The sequence below is a fragment of the Catharus ustulatus genome, chromosome 1, assembly GCF_009819885.2.
Source record: "Catharus ustulatus isolate bCatUst1 chromosome 1, bCatUst1.pri.v2, whole genome shotgun sequence".
NCBI classification, from domain to species: Eukaryota; Metazoa; Chordata; class Aves; order Passeriformes; family Turdidae; genus Catharus; species Catharus ustulatus.
Window position 1 is genome coordinate 125,907,813 of NC_046221.1, and position 15,771 is coordinate 125,923,583.

The window sequence follows — 15,771 nt, forward strand, 5'->3', positions numbered from 1 at the left end:
ATTTACTTAAGCAGTTTTTAAAATATGTCAGGGTTTTGGGATTTTTTTCAGTAAGAAAATAAGTACAGACACATTTTTCCTCCTACAGATCTTCTGCTCAGCAAGATAAATGTTTGATTGAAACATATTGTCTGTTCTGTGTGCATATTATAAACTATGCAGAACACTTTGGTCAGGATTTTGCCAAAAGGGTGCTCAAAATTATATATTAATAATGTGTTTTATTTGAATTAATAATGTGCTTTATTATTTGGACTTGAAAATTACAGCATTTGTCAGGTTCAGCTGAGGTAGAACCATTTTCTGTTCAACCCATCTTTCTGGTTCAAGAGATTTGATTATTTCAGTACTTTGGTTGTGAAGAGAAAAATCATTGAACAACTTACTGGTGCAGAATAGAGCCACTCTCACCTCTTGGGTGAGAGCAGCCCTCAAACATGTTCTTTCAAAAAGCACTGGTTTCTACTCAGGTATTTTGTCTTTATCCATGAGTTTACTATAGTTTTGGTCTTGGTTGCATGAGAAACTAAGCATTTATTTTTGTCCCTGTGATGACAATGAAAATCAGATGGCATGTCCAGAATTACTTTCCCTATTACTTCTTGCTTGGTATTCCAGCCGGTTGTCTGTCCTGCAGCATGATCTTTAGCTCTGAAACTTTTCTGGTTGCTCTGATACAAGTGACAGCCTTTCTGTCAGATGAGGTATTACAATCAGTATTTGTCCTCAAGTGTTTATTTGAAAAATATTGGTAAAGTGGCACAGGACAGTTCATTTGAAGGAATGCAGTTTCCATTTTTTTCTTTTTTGAAAAGGGTAAATCTCTCTTAATATTGCACTGTGCTGATGTGCCAAGAGAATGACCAAGCTAAACTAATTGTAAGAGATTGGGATCCTGGTACAAAGCCTTGGTCTGCTTAAGAGTGGAGAGTGAGATACAACATGCGCAAACCACCTGAAAAGGGATTTATACAATTGCAAAAAAAAATTTTATTAGGCTGTTACTCTCAAAGTTGTGTACTTGCCAAGCCAGTTTTTAGTGTAGGTTTTTGTGTGTTGTTTTTAGGGTTTTTTGGGAGTTGGGATTGGTTGTTTGGCTTTTTTTCCTTAAGAACAAAATAAAACAAATGCATTTGATTGTATATCAGCAGGAACACTTTTTATACTCAAAATTTGAGCAACATCATACTGTTCAGGCTAATGCCTGCATGGATGAGGAAGGCACAGAGGGCATGTTTATAATTTCATAGAAATTATGATTGATTTAAAAGCAGTTGTTTTAAGGGGATACCAGACAGCTGACCTCTTTTCCCCTGCAGGTGCACTCTGAGCGTCACCCTGGAGCAGGCGATCACGCTGGCCCGGAGCCATGGGCTGCCCCCTCGCTACATCATGCAAGCCACGGATGTGATGCGCAAACAGGTGAGGCGCTCACTGGGGGGACACCTGCACAACACACGTGGACATCCAACAGGAATGACTCCACCTGATTTACTAAAATATGAGTATTGGTCTAACACAGATACTCAACTGTGATGGACAAAAGACGACTCTCTAAAAATTTACAGTTAGAAAGGGTATGTTTATTCAGCACTGGGCAGCAGCGTGGAGTAGCCCCCTAATACGCACTGCAAAATTACAGGTGGTCACAGAGTCTATTTATTGACAAAAGGTTCAAACAAATACATATTCATAATACCAGCCCCTCCCATCCCCTGCTTCCTGTGGTAATTAGCCTGAATAGCTATTGAGCATGTGTGGTTGGCTTCTTGAATTAAGTCGGGGTCGTTTTTGTGGGGAGGGGTCTTAAAAGGAGGCAGTAAGGCAAGTCTTCCTCCCCCTGACCTTTTCTATCAATGACAATACAAATAGCTTTTGGGACAACTCCAGTTTTGCAAAGAATGAGCTTCTGGTTGCAATTGTTTGTGTTCTTTGGACCTACCTGCTAGTTTCATCCTTTCCCATTGCAAGCACAGCTAAGCAAACATAAATTGACAGGCAATTAATTATTTAAGTTTCAGGTAGCTATCTCAAGCCCAGTTTCTTCTAACTTTTAACTAAAATGCTAATTTCTTTAAGATTAGTGTTTCACACCAAGCATTCTTTAGCCTCCATCCTAATGTTGTGCAGTGTCTATTTGAATTCTCTTAGTTTGGGTTCTTTGTAGTTTGTGTTTTGGGTGCTTGTTTTTGTTTTGTTTGTTTTTTTTTTAATTTTCTTCCCTTATTGTTGAAAGTGTTTTATTTATTTTTTTTTAACACAGAAACAAGCCATTTTTAACCAGTTGTTTTCTTTCTCTTGTGATTTTACTAAATGATTTTTGTATAGCAACTGCCTTGGTACTACTCTTTAGATCAGAGTAGTCTGTTGAGTAAGATAACCTTTATTTTAACATATATGATTAATAAAAACAAGATTATTAACTCTTGTCAGTAAAATGTGACTCATGTACTGAATTAAGGAGAAGTGTAGAAGGGAAGGAGTACCATATCATTGTTTTTAACTTTCAAGGCAAGATTCCTAAGGACAATGTCCTTATTACAAAACAGTGTTTTTCACTCTTTGGTCATAATAGGATATTAAGATTTAGAGGCTGTTGTGGATAGATTACCACCTCAACATGAACTCTTGGTGCTAAGGTAAGCCAAAAATACTGGATTAAAAAGTAGTAGCAACTGAAAATGGGGGATACAATTTATTGTAGTAGCAACACATTTTCGAGAATACCTTGTTATCAGAAAATGCTTTCAAAAGCATGTATCTTGGAAGGAATTCAAAGGAGGAACATGAATGGTCCAGAGGTTGTTAGACAAAGCTTATAAACCAAAGATTAAAGAGCTCAACCTGTTCAGCTGATGAAAGAGAGGTTGAGGGAGGACTTAATCGCTCTGCAGGCATATGGAACATATAGCCCAGCTTGTGGTAGCTTTCAACCTTACAACAAAATCATAAGCAAAATACAGGATGCACTCAATCTTGAAGTGAAAAAAACCATAATTAAATATTGTAAAAATTAATCACAGATAAGACAAGGTTCATAATGTCTAGGTTCTAGATGGCACCTAATTAATCATGTTAATTAATTTTACTATATATTTTGTGCAACAGTCACAGTTATGAAAATGATTAAACAGCTGTACTTTACTTCTGAATTGCTAGACAGAATAATATGTGTATGCTAGATGTGACCTTTTGTCTGTTAAAGCAATTTTGTAGGTAGTGTCAGACCATAGATTTGCATCAGTTGTATGTAAGCATTGTTGCTGAGCATGGGTACATCAGAGTATTTAGTCTCATTTGTTTTTTGTATTGGGCTTTCACTTATTTTGGTGCACAAACTAAGTTTCTGTGGTGAATAAACACTCTCGAGATTCTTGAGTAAGATCATGTACATCTGCTCAGGAATTACAGCTTTGATTTGAAAAGAGGGCTACTGCTTTATATGTATCAACTTGCATGTATAGGTTGATATGTCTGCTCCTGAAGTTTTAGACAAAAGGTAGATCTGTTTATTTTGCAGTCAAAAAATACGGTTGTAGGGGTTTGCATAAATCTACTTGTAGGATGTATTCTGTGAAATTGTACATTTTCAAAATACAGATCTAGGCCATTTAAAAAATGCTGATTCATTTTTGCATCTTGTGCAGTTTATTTAATGAAAATTAAAGACAAAGTGAAAGAAACTGACATGGTTTTGAGCAGATATAGATGTACTTGCTCAAATACAGATGTGAGAAAAGGCTTTTTGATATGAGGCTACATTCTTTGAAGTAAAACAGCTGGTGATCAATAGCTGTTCAAGGCCCCAATATCTCAATACCACACACAGACACTGCGAAAATGTGTGCTAGTATATCTAGACTTTTTTCACACATTCTTTCTCTTGCAGGAAACCACTATGGCATTTAATAGAGTAATAGTCTTTTGGTGTAATTTTCAATTGGTCTTGGAGTTCAGTAGTAGAAATATAATCCTCCATTAAATTCTAAATGTTTTGGAGTAATTTCAACAACTCACTGTGGTACTTTCTAGAAACCTGTTTGGATTTAATGTTTAAATTATCTGTAGGATTTAATTGTCAGGATCATAATGCAGGCCATAAAACTTAGAAGAAAAAGGAATAAAAAGGCTTCTTGGGGCTTAATGCAGAACATTTAGTTAAGGGCAATACATGTGCCTTTTCCACATAAAACAAACAAAAAAAATTTGTTATCCCATTTACACACTAAGCCTTTTGTGGAATAAAGATATTAGCCACAGGGAGGTGCAAGTCAAAGGACATCTATTTCATCTGTTACTCAGCAACATTAACTCCTATCAGTATCAGCTTTTCACAAGAGGAAGTTATCTCTACTCGAAGCTGATGTGTTTTCCATCTTAGTGCACCAGTACTGAATAATCAGAGACACCTGATTGAATGGATAACCTCAGGAATAATTTTATTTTTTTAATTTAATGAAGTCAAGATTGTGTTGAACAAGACTAATAATAGCTACAACTGTACTGTTGGAACAATGTTCAAAGTAATTGTCATGTCAGTTATAATAAGATAACAAGCACCTGGTCTGTGAGACCTAAACAGAGGAGACCAACTTGTGAGAGTGGGTGTCAACTTGGGTCTGTGGGAGGGCTTTAGTTAAGAGGTTTTTGGTTTATTTATAAAATAGAGAAAAAATTGTCAAAGCATCCCAACTATCTTTTGGTAGATTTTTTTTTATTTATGTATATACTCATGTAAACATATGCACACACAAAATACTATGTAAAGCATCCTGGCAGCAGTGTAACTTCAGGATGCAGCAGAGTGGAGAGGAGCTGCAGGAGGGCAGAGAGCTCTGAAGAAAAAAGGTAACTAAAAGGCTGATAAACAGAAAAGGCCAGAATAGAATTTATGTTGTCTTTTAAGTGACTAATCACGTTTTCATGCCTTTTTAAAAGTATAATAACAGCACTGTATTTTAAACCCATCAGGGAAGAGACTGTTAGATGTGTTGGTTCCAAATAAAGATGCGCTGGTGGAGATGTGGTAGTTGGAGACTGTTTGGGGCATCGTGATCATGAAATTATAGAATTTTCGATATTTGATGAAATCAGGAGGAACATCAATAAGATTTTTACACTGGACTTCCAGGAGCCAGACTTTGGCCTGTTTAGGAGACTTATTCAGAGAGGTCCTTGGGAAGCAGCCCTTAAAAACAAAGGAGTCCAGGAAAGGTGGGCATGCTTCAAAACAGAGATCTTGAGGGCACAGGAACAGACTGTCACTGTGTGCTGAAAGATGAGTCAACGAGGAACATGTCCAGCCTGGATGGGCAACAAGGTTTTGAAGGAATTTAGGAATAAAAAGAGGATGTATCATCTTTGGAAGGAGGGTCACGTCTCTCAGGAACTATTTAAAGGGGTTGCTAGGGCATGTAGGAAAAAAATTAGGCCAAAGCTCAGTTCAAACTTAATTTGGCAACTTTTTTAAAGGATAATAAAAAATATTTTCACAAATACAGTAGTGGTAAAAGGAAGGGTAAGACCAGGCTGTGTTCTTTACTGGATGTGGGAGGGAACTTAGTAGCTGCAGATGAGGAGAAGGTGGAAGTGCTTAACGCCTCTGTCTTTAGTGGGAAGGCTGCTTGTCCTCAGGACAACTGTTCTCCTGGGATGGTAGATGGTGTCAAGGAGCAGAATGGTCTGCCTGTTATCCAGGAGGAGGCAGTCAGAGAACTGCTGAGTGCCTTGGATGTTCATAAATCTATGGGTCCAGATGGGATCCACGCCAGGGTGATGAGGGAGCTGGCAGATGAGCTTGCAAAACCTCTCTCCATCATTTACCAGCAGTCCTGGGACATTAGCGAGGTTCCAGATGACTGGAATCTGGCCAATGTGACACCCATTCATAAAAAGAATGGGAAGAAGAAACCTGGTCACTTAGCCTGATCTCAGTATGTGATAAGGTTATGGAACAGTTTATAGTGAGTGCCATCACACAGCACTTATAGGATGGCCAGGGTATCAAACCCAGCCAGCACAGGTGTAGGAGGGGTGGGTCATGTTTGAGCAACCTGGTCTCTTTTTATGACCAAGTGACCCACCTGGTGGATGTGAGAAAGGCTGTGGATGAAGTCTGCCTGGACTTCAGCAAGGCCTTTGACACTGTCTCCCACAACACACTCCTGGAAAAGCTGTCAGCCCGTGGCTTAGACAGGAGCACTCTGCTGGGTTAAGAACTGCCTGGATGGCCGGGCCCAGAGAGTGGAGGTGAACGGTGCTGCATCCAGCTGGGAATCTGTCACCAGTGGTGCTCCCCAGGGGTCTGTGGTGGGCCAGTCCTGTTCAATATTTTAATTGATGACATGGATGAGGGTATTCAAGTCTTCCATTAGTAAATTTGCAGATGACACTAAGCTGGGAGCGTGTGTCGATTTGCTGGAAGATAGCAGGGCTCTGCAGAGGGACTTGGAATGGTTGGATGGATGAAGTTTAACAAGTCCAAGAGCTGAGTCCTGCATTTTGGCCACAATAACCCCCTTCAGTGTTATAGGCTGGGGATGGTGTGGCTGGACAGTGCCCAGGCAGAAAGGGACCTGGGCGTGCTGGTCAACAGCAGGATGGACATGAGCCAGCAGTGTGCCCTGGTGGCCAAGAAGGCCAATGGCATCCTGGCCTGTGTCAGGAATAGCGTGGCCAGCAGGAGCATTCCTCCCCTGTACTCAGCACTGGTGAGGCCACACCTTGAGTGCTGTGTCCAGTTCTGGCCCCTCAGTTTAGGAAGGACGTTGAGACGCTTGAGCACATCCAGAGGAGGCAACGAGGCTGGTGAGGGGCTTGGAACACAAACCCTGTGAGGAACGGCTGAGGGAGCTGGGGTTGTTCAGCCTGGAGAAAAGAAGGCTCAGGGGGGACCTTATCACTTCTACAACTTCCTGAAAGGTGGTTGTGGTCAGGTGGGGGTTGGTCTCTTTCTCCAGGGAGCAACTGACAGAAACAAGAGGGCAGAGTCTCAAGCTGCACCAAGAGAAATACAGGTTGGATGTTAGGAAAAAGTTTTTTACAGAAGGAGTGATAAAGTACATGGTCTGCCTGGGGAGATGGTGGAGTCACCATCCCTGGATGTGTTTAAAAGACTGGATGAGGCATTGAGTGCCATGGTTTAGTTGAGGTCTTAGGGCATGGGTTGGACTCGATGATCTTGAAGATCACTTCCAACCTAGTGATTCTGTGAGTCTGTGAATAATTCTCATAAGAATTGTACTGATTTAGAGCTTTTTGAAAGAGAATCTGTTTTCTCTATGTGACTTTCTATCCTTAAATTAGTGTGTAGCTTGAAAATAAACCTACAGTTTTTAAACATGGCAATGAGAATACTAGTTCACATAGAAGAGTTCAGATTGATGATGTCTCGGAACTGCCATCATCTTTTACCAGTGCTCTGGCAGTACCTGCATGCAGAGGGTAGCAGTCTAGAATCATGTAGCACAGCTCTCCCTTATGCCCATGCGAGACAATATCAATTAAGAATGTAATTGCAGAAGTATAAATTAGCAGTATATTGAAATAGAAATAGTATAATGATGCTCAGTGGTGACAAAAAGATATCATGTAACAAGTTGCTAGTAATTCTTGGGGGCTTCTCCTCAAAATAAGAATTTGGTGGTTTTATCTAAGGTCTAATTTGTGCCCAAACTAAACAATAAATTGTGTGATTATATAAAGCTAGACTCCTTTTAAAATCAATGAATTTGATTTATTATGTGATCAAGATACTAAAATTAGTTTGTCTAGTGAGTGATGCAAATAAAAATAGGCTGGTTTTGTTCTCAGAGGTATTCACAGCACTGACGTCCAGGATCAGCATGTGATTAATTTAGATTGTTTTTGCAAATACATGTATATTCTGGCTCTCAGTGATTTAATCACGTGCCAGTCTCAGCAGTCTGTCATGGTGAGGTTTCTTTATCATGATAAAATTTTAGAAAATGGCACTGAGAAGAGGCCACTGGAGGTGCAAAAGGTCTGGACTCAACATTAACTGAAAGCTACATCTATCCATGTGTCATTCCTGACAGACATTTGTTGTAGCTGTTCACAAACTTCCAGTAGGAGGACTCCTGCACAGTGCTTCCCATGTGGTCTGTTCCAGAGTTTTCTTAACAATTTCATTAGGATGCTTTAATTCATGCCTCATTTAAGTGGCTTTTTTCTTCTAAATTTTCCCCTTCAATTCCCTTTTTCTATCCAGTATACCATAAATGTAACAACCAGATTTTCTTCCCTGTTTAGCAGTGGACTTTTAGCATTTTAAATGCCAGAAATGGGGCATCTAGCATACCCTGACCAACCTGTTCTTGTGTTACCACCCTCATAATAAAATATTTCTTCCTTATATCTATTCTGAATCTACCTTTGTTTAGTTTAAAACCATTAACCCTTTTCCTATTGCTACAGCTCCTGCTAAAAAGTCTGTCCCAAATTTGGTTATCATTTCTCTGAGAATCCATCACTTGGTTGATAGAAGAAATCAGTTGATCTGATCAGTCATTTTTCAGTTGTGTTTTCTTAACTAATCATTCTTTCTATTCTCCACTGAATTATTTTCAAGTCTTTTATTAAAGATGAGCAGTAACCTTGAAGAATTATAAATAATCTTGCAGGACTTTGTGATTGAGCAGTAAAATAGTAGATGAAAATCAGCATAGATTACTCTTAAGTGAAGAACACTGGTGAAAAAAAAAAGCCCTAAGTTCACATTCAAAATAATTGACTGTGAGCTTGCCATTCCATTTAATGTTCAAGACCTCAGGATATAAGGGGAAAACTCAGCTCAATTTGCAGCAGTTATCAGTAAAGCAGAAGTTATAATGGTTTGGGCAGGGATAGATGGCAAAGTAGAAATCATGCTGTCATGACCCTGCATTTGGAACGATCTGATGTTCTTATCCCTTCTATAAGGGTATAGCATAATGGAAAAGATTCAGAGAAGGTCAGAAAAAAACTTACCAATTGTTGAGAAAGGTTTATAGACAGAACAGAGGGAAATACAAAATAATATAGGACTGTTCAGATTCATGAAGGGGGATAACAGACTTCTAAAGAATATGTGTCACAGGTAGTGACTGACCATTGTCCTCACCTGTGCAGAACTAAAGGCATCAAATAAAACTGTCAGATTTAAACCAAATTAAAAGAGTGGAAAGCTGGAGAGGGACTTTTTACAAGGGCATGTGGTGGTAGGGCAAGGGGTAATGGCTTCAAAGTGAGAGTTGGCTTAGATTGATTCTTTATTTTAGAATAAATTTTATATATTAAGTTTAGAAAAAAGTCTTTACTGTGAGGGTGGTGAGGTACTGGACGATGATGCCCAGAGAAGCTGTAGATGCCCCATCCCTGGAAATATTTGGGGACAGGTTGAATGGGGCTTTGAGCATTCTGGTCTAGTGCAAGGTGTCCTCACCTATGGTGGGAGGTTGAAACGAGATGATTGCTAAAATTTTAGCAACCCAAACCATTCTCTGATTCCTGATGTAGCAAGCTAAGACTGTACCAAAGATGTGGATCTTTTGCAAGGTTAGTGATGTGGATTTATTACTGAGTAAAGATGAGATGGGAAAGAAGAGAATCACAAAAGTTGATTAAATACATACTTGTTGATGAAGAGAGGAAGTATTGAATGACTAATGACAATTCTGGATGAGTTTCTGGGGAAAGACATATTTCTCATCGTCTGTAATCATGTGACTTTGCAACTGTTGGAGACAAAAAATCTTACTGAGATAGTTGCAGCTATAGTAAAATAATTTTATATTCTGCCTTGAGTTTTATATGTACTCTGGTTATTTTTTCTGTCTTTATCACCATTTTTTTGCCTTAAAGAAATGCAAGGACACAGTAGGTTTTTGTGTCGCATGTTGATTTACATACAATTTGAGAGCCTGTGTGTAAACAGCCAGCCTTTTAAATGTACCGTTTCAGCCCATGACTTTGTCAATTACCTGTGTACCTGATTTCAGTCAATTGAAAAGTCTAGTCTTACTTTGTGTCTAGAACCAATTATTATACCTGTTTTATATCATGTGGATCTGGAACTGCAGCTCCGTTAGAAATATAAATTTTCTTTGATGCTTCATGTCAATCTAAGATTACGCAGTAAGACTTCTAAGGTTATGCATTTTTATTATGTTATTTTGTCCTGAATTTACAGAGTACAGGAGAAATAAATGGAGAGTCAGTATATTTACTACTGACAGAACAAGTAGTTTTCATCTTCTTTAAAATTATAGAAAACATAGTGAGCCTACCAGATATTTCTTTATTATGACCACTTTACATAAATAAAACTGTACTTTAAGAGCTAGACCTCATAATTCAAAAAGAAATTTTACTAAGTTCTTTGATATATGTAAGCTGGTATGTTTGCAGAAGAGGGTGTTTTCACACAATAGTTCATGGTATATGAAGATTGAGCATGTTTTATTCATTTCCTCCTTACTAGATGAGTCAGTGAGACAAAAGTACTTTCATTTTTGTTTTTGAAAAGATCAATTGAGGTACCAACTTTCCTTTTATCCCTGCTTTAAGCAGGGATATTAGACGAAACAATCTCAGGAGGTTCCTGCCTATTTGTTTGGGCTTTGTATTTTAATTCTCTGATTAGAAAGGAAGATCAGGACCTGCATTTTTCTAATCCTTATTTAGGCCATTTTTTGTTAGTTTTATTTAGTATTTTCATAGAAAACAGTCTGTAATATTTGTTTGTTCAAAATTAAATAAGTGACATGTCAGAAAAGAACTTTATCTATGACTTCTACATGGAATGATGATGAAAGTCAAATTGAAATGAGATGTATTTGGATTGTTTTAAATGTTAATTTTTTTTAGGGTTCTCTTTTAAATTAGCAAGATCTGTATGTGTGCATTTATTTGGTGACAAGTGGCAAGATTTTTGTTTCGTTATTGCTTTAACTTGTTCCTTACCTTAGAAGATAATAGCTGTTTTGGGAGACGAAACGTGTTAGTTAATTAATTATAATCAATAGTTATTTTCATCTACAAATCTCATAAAATTTCCTAATTTATTGTGGGAAAAATGAAGTAAAATTGTTCTTCTTCCACAGGGTGCGAGAGTACAAAACACAGCCAAGAATTTAGGAGTGAGGGATCGAACGCCACAGTCTGTGCCAAGGTAACTGATTCTTTGTGTCCTAGGCCATGGTTTTGTCTACTTTGTGCCAAATTCAGTCCTAGCTGCTCAAAAGCTAACAGTAAACATTGGCTATATTATGCTCTAGCTGGTAAGATTTGGCTCTTAATGTACATAAAATTAGTTGCACTCTAAACCATACAATTTTACTTCAAGTGATCAGTTGCAGAAGTTCAGGCTATGTAGCTCTTCAAAACATGCCCATTTTTGAAAAATGAAACCTAGTTCATGTTAATAGTGAAAACTGGAGTAAGTACTTCATCACCCGTAGTATTTAGTTGGTTTGGGTAAATACTCTTAACAAGATCCATAACCCCATTTTAATGAAATACTGTACCACAGTATCTCAGCAAAATTGTGTTCTAGTTGCTTTTGGGGATGATGTAGTCTTTCTTTGTCTATTTCTGAAACATGCATTACAGTGAAAAATGGGCTGTTCTATATTTATTCAGCTTTTTAATGTTGTGATGGATTGCAGGTACCAGAAATGTTTCTTTAAAAGCACAATGCTTAAAAATAAAAATAACCAACCAACCACGTTCTTAATTTGATCTTAAAATGGTTAGTAATCCAGAACTAATTTAAACTGGGTATTACCAATTTAAACATAATGTTTTTGTTAACTAATGAGAACACATGGAATGAGCTAGACAGATATGTTAAATACATAACATATCCACTGTGGTGTTTAAATTTCAGTAAGGAAATAGGGAATTAGTAAAACCCGATAGAGATGACCATGTGAATGTGATTAGCTCAGAGGCAGTCCAGGACCAAGCATCTCTGATCACTGTTTTGCCTTGTGGGAATCCATGGCAATAAAGTAGCATTTTGATACATTAAAACCAATTAAAGCATTACTGGGAGAAGAATTTTCATGTTTGGAATAGTACGATTTGGGCCTTAAATGAACTCCTTCATGATATAATTCTGGAGAGAGCCAAAGAATTCTTGCAACCCAAGCTTTTCCCATCCCAACATGACACAATATTTATCTAGATTCAAGAGATTTTGTGGTAAGGCAAAAACCTAAGTTCTCAAAAATTGAAACTTAGCAACAAGATTTTTTAGCATTGCATCGGTGGAAAAAAGACTGCCTCTTTCTAGCTGAAGCTCCCACAATGTAGCACTGAAATGCTGAAGAAGAATTATGAGAACATGGGATAAACAGATGTACCAAGCATGTCACCTTGCCAGTGAGCAGCAGTAGCAATGTCACAGGAATATTCCAGATCTCTGTGGTCGAGGCATTAGATGCACAGGTCAGAATTGTGATCAGCAGGATGCTTTTTGATGTATAGCTAAAAAATACTATAGCTTCTCAGATCTCTGCTTTGAAAACAATTTTGTATTTGGTTCCATTTAACATCACTTGACAGGGTTCTCTTGTCTGCAGCTGCCACTGTTTCTTGATGTTTGTACCATCTCAAATAGTTGTCCCATAGATATTGACCCAGAACAGGCTATTTCTGGTCTATAGCATCTTCAGCAACTTCACATTTTTAAGGATTTATGCAGCCTTATTGTTAGTTTACTTCACAATTCCTTTATATCACTTGCTCTGAAGACAATCTTAGTGATTACTGCTATAACCTGAAGAATACACAGACCTTAGTACTTGGGGCTGAGGTTTTCTGCACTTTGCTCCGTAGAAATTAAATATTGCTAAAACATCATCCAGTATTAACCCCACTGGAATTACTCTAGATGAAATTCTGACTGTAATTTTATCTGTCTTTTGACAGCTTTGAATATTACTGCTTCATTATGCCAGCAGAATCAAATAATTCAACTCCTGTTTATTCTTCTCTGCTTCCTTGTAAAGGAATAAAGATCAGACATTATCCTCTCATCAGTATAAAAATATGAGATATATGTTTATTGCTTATATATAGATCTAAACAGATATTTTGGTGTCTGCACAATGTGATCTTAAATGATTGTTTCTGAATCTGCCATATGACTATGTGGAAGAATCCAATGATCTTCAGACACATTATGGTGGAGATTTCTCTTTGCTATTCCTTCAGTGATACATTTTCCCAGAGGAATATGTGTAATTCTAAATGAGATCATGTCTATGGCTGGTTCTAATTGCTGTGGCTTCAGAGGAGATACTGTGTGCTGGACAGAAGTACAGAACAAAGGGTGTGAGGTCAAAATGATTGCCTTTTATTTCCAGGATTTCTATTGTTAGGGCAAAGTTTCAAACATTGTTAATAACCAAGTCCTTGCAAAAGGGGTTAACAGAAGTCTAAAAACCTTTATAAAAGCAGTGACTATTTCAATCTGTACTGAGGTAGTCATTTGAACCAAATCTTACTGCTGTTCACTTCACCCATGAAGAAACAGAGAGTTTAAAATCTACATGGTAGTGTCACATGTCTGGCACCTGTCTTAGGTGCTTCAAACAGCATCAGTTCTTCAGGGAAATATTTTTAGAGTGAAGTTTGACTGGGCCAAGACAAAACAGAATTGGAGATAATTGCATTCACCAAGCAGCTTTTCCAATTGAGAAATCCAGGCAACAACTGATAATAGGATTAATGAAGGCATCTTCAGTGCAGAAATATGAAAATTTTCTATATTGAAATGTGTTTATAAGACTGCTTATAGATATGTGTTTTAATGATTCCACTTTTAATGTAAACAATTATATTTAAAAAGAAGATTTTATTAGTTTTGCATTTATGATATTAAACTAAATTCAGTACCTTTTGTTTTGCAGCGCAGAAAGATATAGATTTAGTTAATGTTCTTTAAATTTACTCTTCTTAAAAGTGACCAGGTTCTCAGAATAATAATTGCTTTTTTTGTCATTGTCAGATTATACAAGCTGTGCCAGCCACCACCACCTGTTGGAGAAGAATGAGGAGATCTGCTCCAGAAAAGAACCCAGTAATGGCCTTTAGGATACTGGGACTATATGACAAAAATCCAACTGCACTATAGCAGTATGTCCCTGCAGCTTTGATAAATAAGAAAATAAATCTTTTACTCAGGACGAAGAAAGAAACACATTGGCATTGAAAAATGTCTTCCCAAAAGCATTTCTGAAATCTGTGCACTCCACCCTTATACACATAGGATAGTACTCTTCCTTGGGAATTTTACACTGGAATCAGATTAAGTTGATGCGTCTTGTTTAGCCACATGAGAGGTATAACCAGCAGTTTGAAAAAGGTCTTGTTCAGAGGGAATGTCTTCACTTGTACACTATGCAGAATGTGTTCTTGTGGAAGCCTAGATAAACTAGGCTTGATAATGAGCACGCACTTCATATGGGGCCCTTTGCACTTGATAAAGCTTTTTTTTCCTGTCACCATCATAATTTCTTGGAATGTTGACTTAGCTGTTTCAAGAATATAATGTGAAATTTAACGATAGAACGCTCATTTAGAATTGTGTGTAATGGCTGCAGGCAGCTGCTATGGATGTGTGCTTGTAATCAGTAAACTCAGCCATGTCTGAAGCAGTGCTTGTCACACTGCTTTGGAAGGAGGACCTACATGACATAGGAGTGTCTAATGGTAAGGCATACAAGGTAAAGTTCTGCCCTTCTGCAGCTGCCATTATAATGAAGGAGTAGTCTGATCCTCATCCATTGTTAGGCTGAGTTTCAAACTCTAATAGATGTTTTACATTTACATCTCTGCATTTCAGAGTTTTCCGGAGTTGTGTATATTCTTCTGTAGCACTACACTAACAAATCTACGTAAGGCAGAGATGAGTCAGTGTTGTTAAACTGGAAATGACTGGTTGAAGTTCAAGCATAGTTTGGGATTTTGATGTTTTATGCTACCATTTTCCACATTTTGTCAGAATTGTTTCATATAGCACCTCGGTTCTTTGGAGAGGTAATTGTTATAGATTTATTTTGGAATTGTGCTAACTATTTAGAGAGCCCAGGGAGAATTTGTCTGCATTTGGCTGTTCTTTTGGCCAAAGGATTGTCAGAGAAAATGCCCCCAAATGAGGATTTATATATGAACACATTTAAACAAAAACTGTATTCTGAAATAGTTCTACTTGTAGCATTAGCTATGTACTCCATCAGAGCAAGACACATGCTTTCTGAATAAAATTTATTTTTTGTACAACAGTGGCCAGTAGTTATGCTGTAGCAATCAAACCTCACAATATAATTTTTGCGTATGATCTAAATATTTATGAATCTATCAATCTATAATAACTGAAAATTCAAAAGGATCTGAAGGATCAAAAGGATCTTGAAGAGAGTGGGGTTTTTAAATACAGGATCTTTAGGGAACTTGTTACTTTTCTCCAAAGGAGCAATTAGAGCTCCTACCTTTTTCAGTATTCTAAATGTTTTTACACAGACCTTGACTTTGCTAAGAAAATAAATATTTTTATATATCCACAGATATATATGTCTGTGCATATATATACATTTCAACATGTAGTCATATAAATTACTGGTCCTACCATAAATTGAGAATGTTTGCCTTAAACTATAACAAAGACACGCAGTAATCAACTCTACTAGTCTAGTAGCAACTTCACCTTTGTGCTTTAAAGTTTACTGTCCTTCACAGTTGCTGGAAGCTATTGAACTATAATAT

At 37.5% G+C, this 15,771-nt stretch overlaps 1 protein-coding gene across 1 annotated transcript in view; it reads left to right on the forward strand.

The window, feature by feature from the left end:
- The window catches only part of PREX2 (phosphatidylinositol-3,4,5-trisphosphate dependent Rac exchange factor 2), a 173,962-nt gene extending 158,677 nt beyond the window's left edge, over positions 1-15,285 (forward strand). Inside the window, exons 38-40 of the mRNA XM_033054999.2 lie at positions 1,320-1,422; positions 11,103-11,170; positions 14,015-15,285. Coding sequence (XP_032910890.1) covers positions 1,320-1,422; positions 11,103-11,170; positions 14,015-14,060 — 217 coding nt within the window. The 3' untranslated portion in view covers positions 14,061-15,285. The remainder of the gene's footprint in view (positions 1-1,319; positions 1,423-11,102; positions 11,171-14,014) is intronic.
- The last annotated feature ends 486 nt before the right edge of the window (positions 15,286-15,771 follow it).